At 38.7% G+C, this 17,639-nt stretch overlaps 1 protein-coding gene across 1 annotated transcript in view; it reads left to right on the forward strand.

The window, feature by feature from the left end:
• The window catches only part of LOC108427212 (interleukin-31 receptor subunit alpha), a 38,461-nt gene extending 25,431 nt beyond the window's left edge, over positions 1–13,030 (forward strand). Inside the window, exons 7-14 of the mRNA XM_017697203.2 lie at positions 582–804; positions 2,046–2,234; positions 2,987–3,088; positions 3,412–3,555; positions 6,214–6,342; positions 6,523–6,610; positions 7,513–7,594; positions 11,248–13,030. Coding sequence (XP_017552692.1) covers positions 582–804; positions 2,046–2,234; positions 2,987–3,088; positions 3,412–3,555; positions 6,214–6,342; positions 6,523–6,610; positions 7,513–7,594; positions 11,248–12,249 — 1,959 coding nt within the window. The 3' untranslated portion in view covers positions 12,250–13,030. The remainder of the gene's footprint in view (positions 1–581; positions 805–2,045; positions 2,235–2,986; positions 3,089–3,411; positions 3,556–6,213; positions 6,343–6,522; positions 6,611–7,512; positions 7,595–11,247) is intronic.
• Positions 13,031–17,639: the final 4,609 nt, after the last annotated feature.

Consider the following 17,639-nt stretch of genomic DNA (forward strand, 5'->3'; position numbering starts at 1 on the left):
GTCTCGATGCTTGTCTTCCACACGCTGTACTTGAAGCACTAAAGCTACTAAGCTAATGTAGCTAACCAGTAATGGAAGCTTATGTACAATTAACTTTGTATAAACTGCATACTTTATCATATACTTGCCTGAACTGTTCTGAACTTTTAAATAATTGCAGATAGCAGGCCTCTAGGTGGCTGCTAATATTGTATTTATCTATATATATATATATATATATATATATATATATGAATGAAGAGAGAGAGAACATTATACCATACAGTGTGCCTACATGAGCAGGTTTATTTGAGGTTATGTAACAACTTGACACAGTCACTACTTATTAACCACTTAAGCCTTGTAGCTCCAGTGCAAAACTAAGAAGCAAATGTTGAACACCAAATGAGTATATTTGAATATATTTGCATATTATAATTTGCATATTATAATATTATAATGCAAATGATATTTTTAGCCTTTGAATCTCTTGGTATAACTGTATCCAATTTAATAATGCGTCAATCATCTAATCACATTGCTTCAGTAAATGTGTTTATCGTCTGCAACTGCTAATCTCTGCATGCTCTCTCTCTTCTTAGCCTCTTCAGTGGCCTGACAGTAATGGTGTAATACTGCACTATTCTGTATCGTGCTGGAGTGACCTGGACCGGTCCCGCTGGAACTGTCATCATCTGGACACATCTAGCACGTCATGTGTCCTTCATGTTTCCGCCCAACCCTGTACCTGCAACCTGACTGCATCTAATTCTGCTGGCACATCACCATCAGCACATATACACATACCTGGAGATGGAGACACAGGTGATTAACATATTTGTTTTCACAGCCAACATTTATTCTTAAACCCATTTTATTTACTTTTGCAATGAGCTGTAGGTATTTATAGAATCCCATAGTTCACATGGTGACAACTTGCAGCTCAGAAGACAGTTAGGGACACTGGGTGCTTCTGGGTGCTGCAAAGTGTTGACTGTATCATCAGAAGATTGAGTTTATTCCCCAGGGATGCCACAGCCATCTTTGGCTGGGAGTCCATAATTGTCCTCGCTCTCTCAGGGTCCTCCCTCTCCTTCATCACTCAGCCCGGTGCTAGCCAACAAAGGTGTCTGTTAGCTGAACAGAATCAGCAGTTAGTGTTCTCCTCCAAGTGTGTTGAACTGTCCAATGAATTTGTGGTAGTGACAGTTCAAAAAGATGTAGTGGCGCTTCATGCATCATGGAGAAGGCTTTGCTAGCCTTCACCTTCAGAGCTAGCTAGGAGGTGGAATTGTATGGAAAGTACTTAATAATTATAATTACTGAATTAGGGAAAACTATGCTTGGTTTATTCTGCTTACTAGCAAAAACAAGCATTAGAGCATGTTACACTGGCTTCCTGTTAAGTTCCATGCTGACTAGGTCTTTCTTATGACATTTAAAGCTCTTAATGACATCTTTTGCATATCTTGGTGATCTATTGAAGTGATAGATCTTATCCAGATCACTTCACTCAACTGAGAGGGGCTTACTGCAGATGTCTAGAATCACTTGCAGCTCAGTTGGTGGTCATTTACTTATCAAGCTTCTAAACTTGCAAGTTTGAAAGATGTTTTGATTTTCTGACTTAAATGAAAAACACCATAAATACATTTGACTTATGGACTGGAAATATTTATGTTAATAGCATATTTCAGAATTAGATTTAATGCTGAGGTAATAAAGTCTGTATAAGCTGACTCGATTCCTTTTGATTGAATGAAAACGTGTCGCATGACTAATTTGGATGCAGATGAAGTTCTGAGTGCATGATAAAGATCATCTGTTACGGTTAGCACTTATAACTGACTAAGTATAGAAATGCACACAAATGTCATTAAAATGTCACCGGACTAAAAAACACTTAAACGCAAAGCTTAATTTCCCCAATCTTTTGATGGAGCTTGTATTGACTTAACTAAATCTCTCTACATCAGTGTTAAACTAACACAGCAAAATATGTCTCTATTATTTTCACTTTTTTAACATTTCCCTCTTTTTAAACAGTATAATATGCTCTGTCCTAGTGCTCCCACCTCCTGCAGACATCAGTGTCACCCCGCTAGACGACTTCCAGCTGAAGGTGGACTGGACAGCAGCAGTGGACCAATCAGAGGCCAGCTTTGTGGTAGAGTGGTTTCCCATACCAAACAACACAGCTGACAGTTTATATTGGAAAATTTTGAATGGGTCTGCAAGGAGCTTTATTGTCACAGGTGAGTAAATAGTGATTGTGGAATGTTCAAAAACTAGGTGTGAAAATGTGTACACCCCCTTATGTCACCTTGATGCAAGTACACTAGCAACACCCTAGCAGTCTCCTGGGACACAATAGCAACTCCCTAGCAATACCCTAGCAGCTACCTGGAATACAGTAGCAACCACACAGCAACCCCACAGCAGGCATGAGATGTAAGTAAGATGCAGTTCCCTAGCAATCACCTCCAATACCATAGAAACCACATAGCAATGCCCAAGCACACACCAGCACAATATTACTATAGTAACCATTTAGCAACACCCAAGAAATACTGGGAAACTGCTTGAGGCTGCGTGATCACTCTGCACCTTCTTCAGGAAATTGAACAGTTCTAGTTACTCAAGAGTTATGCTTGAATTTGTCAGTTGGCCTTTGCAACACTGATATCACAAGTGGCTGCAATATACAAACAAGTCCTTTAATAAATCAACATGTTTTATTGTGTTCTTGAGCATCCTGACAATTTTTTTTTATTAATTAAGGCAGTCACATGATCCAGCAGACATAACACTTTGGTCAGAAACGCAGAATCATATCACATCAAGAGATCTTCAGTGTGGCTTTAATATTGAAGGCATATCACAATATATAGCAATATAGTCACAATATTACAATATGAAGGTGTAAAATCAAAACACTTTGATGAAACATGTTATTCTCTCTAGGGTCAGCCATTCTCATACGCAGGTGTATGTGTCTGTCTTGCAGATGGAATACTTCCTGAGGTCCCCTATAATGTGTCTGTTCAGATCCTTTACAAAAAGGCAGTTGGACTTGCAAGATTCGCCGTTGCCTTTACTAGACAAGGAGGTCAGATGTTATGCAAAAAAATCTTTTGCAACACAGGATATATCCGATTGCAAAGCATGTGCGTGAGAAGAGTGTGAAAGAAGGTTATGAAACTGTTCTTCATGATTTCTGTTACATTAAAACTATGCTTAGTTTTTTTTAGTCTGCATATTTTGCATATTTTGCAAAGGATATATCTAAATATAGGCATTAAACTCTTCAGACCACCATTGTGAACAATTCTGAGATTTCTCTAGAAGGAAGAGAGGAAGAAACCACAAAAAACTGGTGTTATAGGAGATTTAAAGTGCAGCCTCTGAGATTTTCATTTCTCTGTTTCTTAGCGCCCTCCGTTGGCCCAACTGTGGAAGTGCTGCAAATAGCAAACAACCATGTGACTCTGAAGTGGGAAGCTGTTCCTTTGGAGAAGCTGCGTGGATTCATCCAAAACTACACAATCCTATATAAAACCAATGGCAAAGTGAAATGTGAGACATTTTCATATATATATATATATATATATATATATATATATATATATATATATATATATATATATATATATATATATATATATATGAATGTAGATATATATATCATACACACACACACTTTATTAGACTTTATTACATGCTTTATTACAACCTATTAGTAAAAGGTTGGACCCCCTTTTGCCTTCAGAACTGCCTTAATTCGGCACACTTTCAACAAGGTGTTAGAAACATTCCTCAGAGATTTTGGTTGATTATTTGAGTTACTGTTGACTTTCTATCATCTCTACATGCCTAAATGCGTTGAGTTGCGGCCATGTGATTGGCTGATTAGCTATTTGTGTTAACAAGCAATTGGGTACCTAATAAAGTGGCTGGTGAGTGTATATATTTTTTTTTTTTCCTTGACACCTTCACAGTCACCACATGTCACGACTTGATAAACTACACAAATAAATAGATTTAGAAAATGTGTCTGGGGTGCCTAAGACTTTCGCACAGTACTGTATATATACACACACACTATATTTCCTAAAGTATTCAGTCACCCATCTAAATCATTGAATTCAGGTGTACCCATCACATCCATGGCCACAGGTGTAAAAAACCAAGCACCTAGCATGCTGACTGCTTCTACAAACATTTGTGAAAGAATTCCAGCGTGGTACCATGATAGGACGCCACGTGTGCAGCAAGTCCAGTTGTGAACTAAAGTCCACTTGCTGCTAAATATTCTACAGTCAACTGTCAATGTTATTATAACAAAGTGGAAGTGATTAGGAACGACAGCAACTCAGCCATGAAGTGGTAGGCCAAGTAAAATGACAGAGCGGAGTCAGCGGATGCTGAGGCACAGTGTGCAGGGTTCGCCAACTTTCTGCAGAGGCAATCACTACAGACCTGCAAACTTCATGTGGCCTTCATGGAATAGGTTTCCATGGCCGAGCATCTGCATCCAAGTATAATCTCTATGTACTAAGCATTGCCGATAGAATAGGACATACTGTAGCAGCCATACATAAGTCTAAAGTCACCCATAATAATAATGCCCAAGGCCTACTGTCAGCTAGAGGGGAGTAAAGCCCCCCAAATTTTGACTGTGTAGCAGTGGAATTGCATTCTGTGGAGTGATTGGAAAAAAGAAATTCTTTACTAATGATAAAAGATTAGGGCAACAACAGAAAAAGATTGATAAACTTTAAATAGCATCCAAGACCATGAAGTATTTATATTCATAAATGTGAGTTTTAATTTTATTTATAAAGTCCATAGGAATCAGAATAGCACTGATAGATGCTGTGTCTAGTAGAACAATTAATTATGTATTCATTAAATTTAGCATCTCTATATTCATACATTTCCTCTAAATTCAGATCCGAGCATGTATTACCACATCCTTCGTCAAAAGAAAGAAACGATTGACCAGTCATCATTCTTGATTGGAAAGATTAGAAAAATCACTGGAGTACAGGCTGAAATTAAATGGAGAAAAGGTCACACCCTGTGACGTCCATATGTTTTTATAGATCATCTCTAAAGTTACATGATTTACAAACTCCAAGTGTAAGGTCTGTTTGTCAAGGGCTTGAAGCTTCACTCAATAAAAAAAATTGATTTATCTTTGAGGCCATCATCTAGTATGTGGGCAGGTGAGGCTGTAGTCTATTAAATGCACTGGGGAGGTCGGCAAGACCAACCATATTATTCTGTCCACGCAGTCTGAAACCTCTAGATGCTCATCGACTCCATGCAGCAGCCTAAACCCTACATCATTAATGGCCAGTTCTCGTTGATATGCAGACAGCAGCAGACCTGAACACTACTGTGATACATATTAGCAACACAATTCTCTGAGGTTTTTTTGGTGAAGAGACATGATTGTCTCCCAGGGATACAGTCATGTTCAAAACGTTGTTACAAACCTTCATTAGAGCAATAAATGCTGCGTTTATTGCTTTTATAAAATGCTGTCAATATAAAATATCAAATAAACATCAAATAAATCATCAAATAAAATGTTCTTATTGATTATAATCTTAATAATCATAATCGTAACAATTATAATCTCAGGAAACTTGTTGGTTTAGAGTACGTTGTTGTTGCCATGCAGCTGCTGACTACTGAATGAGGACAAATCTGTCACCCATCAGTGTATACTTTGTACACACTCAACATTGAATAGAAGAATAAACTGGCACAAGCAGCCACTTAAACAGCTGTGAGCATTAGTTGGCTAGTTAGTGAGGCTACTTACAGAAACGTTAGTTTTGAGAAACTCACATTTGTTATCGTGGCTCAGGAAACTGATGAAGTGAAGAACTACCAACTTTGTCAGTTGGGGGGTGTCTACCTTTGTACTGCCCAAAAAAGCATTTTCCATTGCTTGTATTTGTCCAACTGATCTGATGTAATCACTCGTTTAAAGTGTGCCATTTGACACAGCATCTTGATGGCGTTGAGACGTGCAGCTGTTGTGGCTGAGTTTCAAATGAGTTGCTGTATGCTTTACGTTATACAGCTTAAGTGCAATTTAGTTTTATGTAAGTTTCAAGCAAGTAAAGTTTAACTGTATAAAGCCTTTTAATTGACTTTAATAAATATGGCTAAATAGCTGGAAGTGCTCTGTAACCTTAGTACTCTCATGTTGTTCCACAGCTCAAGTGCTTGGGGGCCATGTTAAGGAGTATTCTCTGAGTGGTCTGTCGGCTGGAGAGTACGCCATCTGTATGAAGGCCCACACTGAGGCAGGGGGCGCTATAGGCCCATGGGTGATTGTGGCTGTAGGTAAGTCCAAAGAAAGCCAGAGGAATCTGATCTGAGATCTGGTCTCTAAGTAAGGATTGCTTCATAAAACCAGCCCTGGTTTCAGCCATAAATGCAGCATTAATTTGTGTTACACACTGCCTTTGTAAAGTTATACTGCTGACTTGTAACTACAGCGTATGTGCGTGTGTGTTTTAACAGGTAATGATTACTCTCTGTTGGTGGCCATGCCATTGTGCGCTGTTGGCAGTTTGTTGATTATAATAATCTTGCTAAGCCAGGTTGAAAGGTGAGTCAACTGCTTAGAGCTTGTTCAATATAAAGGTCTTTAAATTTGTACATAATAATACCCATAAAGTACACACTTCCTGTACCTTTAATAAGCGCTTAAATCTTATTAAAGCTTAAAATGAAAGCTTAAATATAATACTGTCATATACAAAAGTTTTGGCACCCATGGCCACATTACATATAATGTTGATTGAAAGTGAAAACATGTTAACACATCCTCATCAGTGAAAACACCTCTGCGCATTTTAATGCACAATTCTCCGTCAGAAGAAAACCACGTATTTCCATTTTTGACGTTTTTGAGTTTTTGATATAATTTGAAAATACCTGTTACCTCTTAAATTGTATGTACATTTCTTGATGAATAAACTAAAGAGAAAATGACCCAAAATGACTTGGAACAAAAGTCTCGTTCCATTGACTTACATTAAAAGTAAAGTAGGTTTTTTCCTGCTCCTGTAAGCTTATCGTTTCAGAGATACAAGGTTTTCTTCTGACAACAGTGAATTACTGTTTATTTGCTGAATTTAACATATAGGGGCAAAGAAATCTGTGCCTTATAAATTTTCAGAAAAACCGCCACGTTTAAGTTTGGTCACTGCAGGGGATGGGTTTGCTTGTTTTCATGTAGAAAATCAACAAAACATTATTTAACTAGAAGTGTTCAAAATGTTCCATACAACTGGATTACAGCCTGTTTTCTGCAGATAGAATTTGCCCTGCAGATATCAGCTTCCTTATGTGAATGTCAGCCTTGGACATTGTTAGTATTGTTACTTCAGCTGCAGTTGAAACTAACATTTAGAACAGAATGAAAGGACAGGAATCCCTTTAGTGACTTACACCACACTACTGCTGCTGAAGTCCTTTAAGTGGGTACTCTGTGTTGTTGTCCATTAGGATTCAACAGCGCCTCTGTCCAGCTGTTCCTGACCCCTCTAAAAGCAGCCTGTCCACCTGGCCACCTGTTTCTCAAAGCCAGGTAATGTCAAAAATCATCTTGTCATTAGCCACAAACTGACAACTGGATATTATTGAATATCGTAATGATTTAAATAAAATATGATTCTCTGTTCTTTATTATTGCATCGCCTTTATTTAACAATTCCCATTGTATGCTCATTCTAATCTACCAAAACATGTACAGTAGAAAAGATACTATATACGCATACTTTGAACAGTGCTTGGATAGAGCATGAGGTAGATTTTCAGTCAAACTCTGGTACATGAGATGTGCTCTCCTGTAAATAGTAAAATAGGCAAGATTTTCCAGAATAAGTGCCAACATGCCAGGTTGGCAATATTTTTTGTTTCCAACCAAACAAAAGCAGAAAACCACTAGATGTTAACAGTGTTATATGCTGTCTGTGCAGAATAAAGTTAGTATTAAAAATTATTATGTAATATGAGAAGCCAGCTTAGTTGTTTATTATGTGGCACTTCATAGCTGAATTTAGATAATGATGATATTGTTTATCAAAATAACTGGTTTGTTTTGTAAAACACACTACCCTTTAGCCAAAACAGGACAGAAGTATCTCCATATTTTTCATCATTTGAGCACAGCAGCTGCCCTTTACATGGTGTGAACATTCATGATGAATGGATCAATAGAAATGCTACAACGTTGCTTGGAATAAAGTCACTTTACATTAACTTACATTAAAAGTAAATAACTTTATGACTTCTCCGTTAAAGTTACCATTTAAGGGTATCACTATAAAGTATTTTCAGTATAAAATATTTTGGAATTTTCGAGATGGTACAGTTTGTTATTGTTGAGTCAAGCTATTTTTCAAAAGCTCTGATTACTCAATCATCAAAATAATAGGTGGATTATTCAATTACTTATATAATTGATGCCTACAGCCTCAAGCAAATGCATTTCCAATAATGTTTTAATGCCCCATTAAATATATATTTTTCAAGTTACTTAATTCCCTTGATAAATTGTGTAATTACAAGTGGTTTTACTAGCGTAGATTGAAGTGTATATTACATACATTTCTTTGGGAAAAGAAATTGAAAACTGACCATCTGCATGGTGCTGGGACATTTGTGAACCCTTTAGAATTTTCTAGATTTCTGCATAAATTTGCCCTAAAACGTCATCAGATTTTAAGTCCTGAAAGTAGATAAGGAGAACCATCCATCCATCCATCCATCCATCCATCCATCCATCCATCCATCCATCCATCCATTATCTTCCACTTCTCTGGTAAGGAGAACCAAATTAAACAAAAATATTAGACTTGGTAATTTATTTATAGAGGAGAATGATCCAGTATTACATTATATGTGAGTGGCAAACGTATGTGAACCTTTAGGATTAGCAGATCATTTGAAGGTCAGATAATTAGTCTTTTCAATCAATGAGTTGGTAATCAGACATGGGTGACCACCCTATTTTACAGCCCCACTTCCAATGAAGTTGGGACGTTGTGTAAAACATAAATAAAAACCAAATACGATGATTTGCAAATCCTTTTTAAGCTTTATTCAATTGAATACACTACAAAGACAAGATATTTAATGTTGAAACGAATAAACATTATTGTTTTTTGCAAATATTCACTTGTTTTGAATTTGATGCCTGCAACACGTTCCAAAGAAGTTGGGACAGGGGCATGTTTACCACTGTGTTACATCACCTTTCCTTTTAACAACACTCAATAAGTGTTTGGGAACTGAGGACACTAATTGTTGAAGCTTTGTGAGTGGAATTCTTTCCCATTTTTGCTTGATGTACAACTTCAGTTGCTCAACAGTCCGGGGTCTCCGTTGTCATATTTTGCGCTTCATAATGCGCCACACATTTTCAGTGGGAGACAGGTCTAGTACCCGCACTCTTTTACTACAAAGCCACACTATTGCAACACGTGCAGAATGTGGCTTGGCATTGTCTTGCTGAAATAAGCAGGGACGTCCCTGAAAAAGACGGTGCTTGGATGGCAGCATATGTTGCTCCAAAACCTGTATGTACCTTTCAGCATTAATGGTGCCTTCACAGATGTGCATGTTACGCATGCCATGGGCACTAACACACCCCCATACCATCAGACATGCTGGCTTTTGAACCTTGCACTGATAACAATCCGGACAGTCCTTTTCCTCTCTGACCCGGAGGACATGACGTCCATGATTTCCAAAAACAGTTTGAAATGTGGACGCGTCAGTGGTGTTGATGTATGGCTTTTGCTTTGCATGGCAGAGTTTTAACTTGCACTTGTAGATTGAGCGACGAACTGTATTCACTGACAGTGGTTTTCTGAAGTGTCCATTACAGAATGATATCGGTTTTTAATGCAGTGCCGCCTGAGGGATCGAAGGTCGTACATCAGCTGTGGCGACCCCTAAAGGGAGCAGCTGAAAGAACTTGGACTATTTGTTCACACAGTTGTTCACAAAGTCGTGAACCTCGCCCCATCCTTTGCTTTTGAACGACCAAGACTTTCAGGGATGCTCCCTTTATACCCAATCATGACACTCACCTGTTTCCAATGAACCTGTTCACCTGTGGATTGTTCCAAACAGGTGTTTTTTTGAGCATTCCTCAACTTTCCCAGTCTTTTGTTGCCCCGTCCCAACTTCTTTGGAACATGTTGCAGGCATTAAATTCAAAATGAGTGAATATTAGCAAAAAACAATAAAGTTTATGAACATTAAACATCTTGTCTTTGTAGTGTGTTCAATTGAATAATGGTTGAAAAGGATTTGCAAATCATCGTATTCTGTTTTTATTTATGCTTTACACAACGTCCCAACTTCACTGGAATTGGGGTTGTATTTAAAGAACAGAAATCCATCACAGTCTGACCTTCACAACAAATGTTTGTGGAAGTTTATCATGGCACATACAAAGGAGATTTCTGAGGACCTCAGAAGTAGAGTTGTTGATGCTCATCAGGCAAGGTTACAAAACCATCACTAAAAAGTTTGGACCAGTCACAGTCAGACAGATTGTGTACAAATGGTGGAAATTCAAAATCACTTTTATGATCCCCATCAAGACAATGACCCTAAGCACACAAGTCGTTCTACTAAAGAATGGTTAAAGAAAAATAAAGTTCATGTTTTGGAATGGCCAAGTCAAAGTCCTGACCTTAATCCTATAGAAATGTTGTGGAACGACCTGAAGTAAACCTGAAGTTCAACTTTAGAGTTGAAGCTGTTTTTTTGTGGAGGAATGGGCTTAAATTCCACCAAGCCAATGTGCGGATTATTTTGTGTGGATTATTTTCCTCTATAAATAAATGACTAGTCTAATATTTTTGTCTCATTTGTTAAACTTGGTTCTCTTTATCTACTTTTAGGACTTGTGTGAAAACCTGAAGGTTTTAGATCAGATTTATGCAGAAATATAGAAAATACTAAAGGGTTCACAAACTTCCAAGCATCACTGTAGGTCCATTTAACCTTAGTAATAGCCCAAGAATCAGCTATTTTAAAGCCCTAAACATCATCTGATACAGAATAAAATGTATTACACAGTAGTAAGGTAGATCTCCAGAAGGAGTGCTGGCATTACTTTTACCTTTTAAAGACAGTGTAGTGAGGAATGGACAGTTAACACCAATGAAATGAGAGTAATTTTAAATGTGGAATTAATTATATCTCTCTCTTTGTACCTGGTAGCATAAGCTAACAGTCTTGGACTTCAAACCATCCCCCTCTCTCTTTGAGCTCATCTATGTGGGAGGAAAGTCCGGCCATTGGGATCACCACCACCAAGATCACAGCCGAGTCTCTGCTTTAGGCTACCAGTCTGTACCAATCAAGTCAGTCAGCCATGAAAGCAAATCCTTTGCCATCTTCCAAAGGCCAGTAGTAGCCAAAACAGAGGAGCAAGAGGCTGAACAGCCACTCAGTGAACTGAATGCTGAAGATTTGAGTGACCATCTAACTGTTGACCTCGACTACAAGGGCAAAGTGGAGACAGCACCGCAGTGTTGCCTCCAAACTCAAGTATCTTTTAGTTATCCGACAGTCTCTGAGTCCTATCTTGGAATGGATGTAGTGGGCTCACCTTTACGTAGGGACTGTGTGTCAAGATTTGACTCCTGTTCTCAAATCCATGTATCATCTAGATGTCCATCAGATCCTGAGTCCTCTCTTGGAGTGGATGCAATTGACCTTGTCTATAACAGGAACGTTAAGTCAAGATTAGAGTCCTCTTGCTATCCTTTTGTGTCTACTAGTTATCTTCCAGTCCCTGATTCCTATGCCAATATTGGAGTGGAGGCCGAAGATTCAACTAATCTTATCCAGAGAAGTAACCATTTGTCTAGACTGGAACCCTGTTGTTACACCCATGTATCTACTACTTACCTCCCATTCCCCAAGCCTTCTCTTGCCTATGCGGATTTTGTGATGGAGACGGTGGACACAACTGAGCATCTCCATCAAAGTAGCCTCGTGTCAAAAATGCAATCCGATTCTTACATTTGTTTACCTATGGGAACAAAGGTAGTAGAATCATCTAACAATCAACAAGTGTGTCAGTCATCATGCAAGTGTACAAATTTGAAAATGGTGGACATGTATAGGGTTTTGGGCCCTGATGAGCATCCACGTCTGTTGCAGTTTTCCTTACAGAGGCACAGCACTGGGGACGCATCAGATCTGCTAGGGTTGTGAAAATGAACAGCTCACTCATATGGACTGTAGCTGATCTGTTAGCAGAGCATACATCAGACATTCACAGCACACCTCAGTTAAATCACGCATTTGATTAAGCATGATGTTATTGCATGAATGTGGTGCATGCTCCAGTTGCATTCCTGGGGTACTCAGTGGACACTTGGCTTTTATTTGCCATCAGTCAGCAACTGATGAACTGTCTCTGATCAGATCAGACTTTGATGAGGTGCCAAACTGTAGCACTGGCTGCTTGTGTGATTGGAGAGCTTCCTCTGATGCCTAATCACATTCCTGAGTACAAAAAGCAAAAAGTAGTGTGTCGAGTTCTGGCCTCACCTCACAATGTTCTTTTTAACGCACATTCCGAAAGCTCAGCCCAGGAACAGATTTTTGACATGCCCTTCAAGGTCATTTGGCTTAAAGTGTCTTGTGCTAACAGAGTAAGCTGCAGTGTTTGTCACGCATATGCCCAACTCATGCTGACACGAGCGATCGGTCATTTGTATAGGGATATTGGTAGGGTTGGGTGGTATAATATAAATAAAGTACACCTTGGTTAGAGGTTTGCTATAATATAAAACGATAACAGTAAAACAGTTCAATTGAATAGTCATTCTAAGGAGTTGCAAAGCAAGTGATCATGTAAACAGCACACTAACTCTAGTAGCTTACAGAGGCAGCAGAGCTTTCAGTCCAACAGGCACAGCAAAACACCAAAAATAACTGTTCTGTGGTTTAATTCCTGCTTTGAACAACCCCAATTCCAATGAAGTTGGAACTACAAAGACAAGATATTTAATGTTCAAACAGATAAACTTGATTTTTTGCATATATTCACACATTTTGAATTTGATGCCTGCAACACATTCCAAAGAGGTTGGGACAGGGGCAACAAAAGGCTGGGAAAGTTGAGGAATGCTCAAAAAAACACCTGTTTGGAACATTCCACAGTTGAACAGGTTAATTGGAAACAGGTGAGTGTCATAATTGGGTATAAAGGGAGCATCCCTGAAAGGCTCAGTCGTTCACAAGCAAGGATGGGGCGAACAACTTGGTGAACAACTGCATGAGCAAGTAGTCCAACAGCTTAAGAACAATGTTTCTTAAACGTGCAGTTGCAAGGAATTTAGGGATTTCATCATCTATAGTCCATAATATCATCAAAAGATTCAGATAATCTGGAGAAATTTCTGCAAGTAAGCGGCAAAGCAGAAAACCAACATTGAATGCCCGTGACCTTCGATCCCTCAGGCGGCACTGCATTAAAAACCGACATCATTCTATAACAGATATTACCACATGGGCTCAGGAACACTTCAGAAAACCATTGTCAGTGAACACAGTTCGTCGCTCCATCTACAAGTGCAAGTTAAAACTCTGCCATACAAAGCGAAAGCCATATATCAACACCCAGAAACACCGCCGGCTTCTCTGGGCCCGAGCCCATCTGAGATGGACTGACGCAAAGTGGAAAAGTGTCCTGTGGTCTGACGCGTCCACATTTCAAATTGTTTTTGGAAATCATGGACATCGTGTCCTCCGGGCCAAAGAGGAAAAGGACTGTCCGGACTGTTGTCACTGCAAAGTTTAAAAGCCAGCATCTCTGATGGTATGGGGGTGTGTTAGTGCCCATGGCATAGGTAACATGCACATCTGTGTAGGCACCATTAATGCTGAAAGGTACATACAGGTTTTGGAGCAACATATGCTTTCATCCAAGCAACGTCTTTTTCAGGGACGTCCCTGCTCAGACCTGTCTCCCATTGAAATTGTGTGGCGCATTATGAAGCGCAAAATACGACAACAGAGAAACCCGGACTGTTGAGCAACTGAAGTTAAACATCAAGCAAGAATGGGAAAGAATTCCACGTACAAAGCTTCAACAATTAGTGTCCTCAGTTCCCAAACGCTTATTGAGTGTTGTTAAAAGGAAAGGTGATGTAACACAGTGGTAAACATGCCCCTGTCCCAACTTCTTTGGAACGTGTTGCAGGCATCAAATTCAAAACAAGTGAATATTTGCAAGAAACAGTAAAGTTTATCCATTTGAACATTAAATATCTCGTCTTTGTAGTGTATTCAACTGAATATAGGTTGAAAAGGAATTGTAAATCATCATATTCTGTTCCCCGAACATTAAAGATTTGATTTTTGTTCAGTGTAAGAACAGCGCCTGTTAGTCAGAATCAAACTGGTGCATCAAAACTGTGCAGCACTGTTTAGGCTGTAGCTTGCTTGCAAAGCTAATGTTAAATTAGCTAATCGGGCTACAGTTTAAACACCACGGAACAGGTGTAATTTCACCTTTCTGTCCCTTCAACACCAGTTACCTGACTTCTTCAGATTTGACCCATTATCATCTACACTTGTATCAGTGTTTTGAGGAGCCAGAACTGAACATGTTCTGTTCTGTGGTGAGCAGAGCTGTTTTCATGCTATATAAGCTAATGCTAACCAGCTCAACTCTCCTATTTAAAAGCACTGTTTAACATTCAGCATTGGTTAAATGGAATGGAGGTTTGAAATTATACACTTTCACTTGATATTTGGAGATGGTTTGAAGGTATGAAACAAGTGGATACCATCCAACCCTAATGAGGAATGTGGTCAAATAATTTTTGGAACTGTTATAAGATTTTGTTTGTTTATTTGGCTGTAATGAATGTGAAAATGGCTGTTCCACATCAGGAGAGCTACTGCGTAACACATACTGCTCCTAGTCTCTGCCAGTCATTTACATTATGAAGTGAGATGGTGTTGTTCTTGTACTGTGTGAATGTTATATGTGAAGAAGAGTATGTTACTTTACTTTTTCACTGTAAAATTTCACAAATAGACATTTGTTTTGGTTACGAACAGCAGAATAAGTCATGTGAATTCTAATGTACACTTATTTGGAAAAATAAGCTTTTCTGAGTTTTACCAGAAATGGACAGTTTTGATATGAATTGTATATTTGTCCAAATAAATGGTTTCAGATTCTCATACAAAATGTAATACAAGACAATGAGAAACTGAGGAAGCACAAAACAGTTTGAAATTATTATTTCATTTAGTGAAGGGAAAAGGTTTTGAAACACCTTTATCACCCATGTGAAAAATTAACTTTCATAACTGGTTGTGCTAACTTTATCAACAACAGCCACGACCAAATGTTTCCTATAACTCGCCTTTCATGTCATTGTGAAATTCTTGCTCACACTTCTTTGCAAAATTACTTTAATGAAGCCACACTGGATGTCTGTTGAGCATGAACTGCCCATTTCAGGTCCTGCCACAGCATCTCTATAGGGCTCAAATCAGAACTTTGACTAGGCCACTCCAAAACCTTCATTTTGTTTCTTTTGAGCCATTCAGAGGTAGATTTGCTCCTGTGCTTCAGATTGTTGTCTTGCTGCATAACCCAAATGAGCCTGAGCTTCAGGTCATGGATTGATGACCACACATTCTCTGGATTTTCTTCAGGATTTCCTTGAGAGCAAAGATCATGTTTCTGTCAGTTATGGCACGTGTTATGGCATGTGCTAGCTTTACTAATAGGTGGGGCACCTGACTTCCAAAAATGTACACTTTCTGCCCAGTCCACAGAGCATTAAAGGCTTGGGGTCATCAAACTGTTTTGGCAAATGTTAGACAAGCCTTTATGTTCCTCTTAGTTAGCAGTGGTTTTCACCCTACAACTTTCCCATGGATATCGTTTTTGCCCAGTCTCCTTCTAATGGTGGAACCATAAACACTGACTTCATCTGAGGCGAGTGAGTCGTTGTTGTGCTCTTAGAATAATTTTGGTAGGTCAGCCACTTCTGGGAAGATTCAACACTGTTACAAATCAAAGGATTCGCAGGCCCAGAACATTAAAAATGGCTTTGTAACCCTTTCACTGCTTGTAGCTTACTCGCTTTGCTTAAAAAGAACCTTTCCAGTAATGTGAAGTGAATTACTGAAGTGAATCTTTCACTTCTGGAAAGATTCAGCACTGTTCCAAGTTTTCTCCATTTGGAGATAATGACTCCACTGTGGTGGAGTCCCAGAACAATACGCTTTGACTGATATATTTCAATAACTTTCTCAAGCTTTCCAGGATTTTTTAATGCAGCATAATGTGCTGTATGTTGAGACGTTTATGCGTACTTTGCATTGCTGGAAAGGTCCTATTTAAGTGGTGTTTGGATTGGACTGTTAATAATAAAGCCTGGGTGTGGCTAGTTTAATTGATCCCAATTATCAACTAACTTTGGTTTTATTGGTTGACTGAGAAACTTTTTCACTTTTTCAAACATTTTCAGCTGTATTGGATTTAAATGATATACTTAAAGGCAAGACTTTGATGATTTATCCATGTAGTTTGCATAATGCTAATTAGTGTACACAAGCCTCTATTAATTCAGGACTACAGAACTACTGAAGCAAATTTTGGACACCAAGTATGTCTTGGCTGAAAAAGGGAATATTGTGCAAATTACAATTTTCAACAAACTACTGCTTTGAGGGAATCAGATGAGCCGAGTAGGGCAGATTTGCAGATTTTGGAATGTGGCGAGAATCCAGCTGATGAAGCAGCTTGAGGAAAGGCACGCGGACTGGACTGTTTCTACTGCCCCTGTAAATCCTGACTGACTTGCTGTGTGTTTAGACAGATGGGCTGATTCCTCCATCCGCTTCCACTGCGCTGATCCGGCAACCCCACAACATAGATAGGCCCCCTGCCAGCTGAAGGATCAGAGATTAAGACTTTTTTTTAGTCAGGCCTGCTCTTTGTTTGAATTATACAGAGTTTTTCATTCATTTCCCCTCAAATCCTCCATTAGTCAAAATATTAGCAGCCCGAAATGAGTCGCTGACAGTTCTTAATTGCTTAGATGCATTTCTTGAAAAACAAACTTCCTTCTCAAAGCTCTAATCGTAAATCCAAAACAATGAACGCATTGTGTCACACTGAATCACCTGTGCAAAAGAATTTAAACTGCCCAAAAAGTACACACAACAAACAACACCACACACTTCAATGTACAAACACTGTACAAATTCAATATTTACATTAAAACAAGACTGACCACCCATAGTGCTATTTTTAGTAACAAAGGTTTTTCTGTGCACAAAATGTAATAAAAATAAGTTTTTATTACAGTTTTCATACACAGTACTGTGCAAAACACCATCCATTAGCAAAAAAGTAGAAAAAAAATGTCCATTTACATTTTTTCTTATTCATCATTTTGTGTGTCCATATGTTTTTCTCCTTTTGTGCCTATTTTCTTTTCTCAGTAACAGCTTCTTGGCAGCTACACATCCTTTCAGACCCATAATGTTGAGTTATCTTCTCACAGTGGAAGGATGGGGCTTGATTTTCTCCTCTTGCTTAAAGATTAAAGCTTTAAGTAAAGTTT

This window comes from Pygocentrus nattereri, chromosome 19, assembly GCF_015220715.1.
Source record: "Pygocentrus nattereri isolate fPygNat1 chromosome 19, fPygNat1.pri, whole genome shotgun sequence".
Classification (NCBI taxonomy): Eukaryota; Metazoa; Chordata; class Actinopteri; order Characiformes; family Serrasalmidae; genus Pygocentrus; species Pygocentrus nattereri.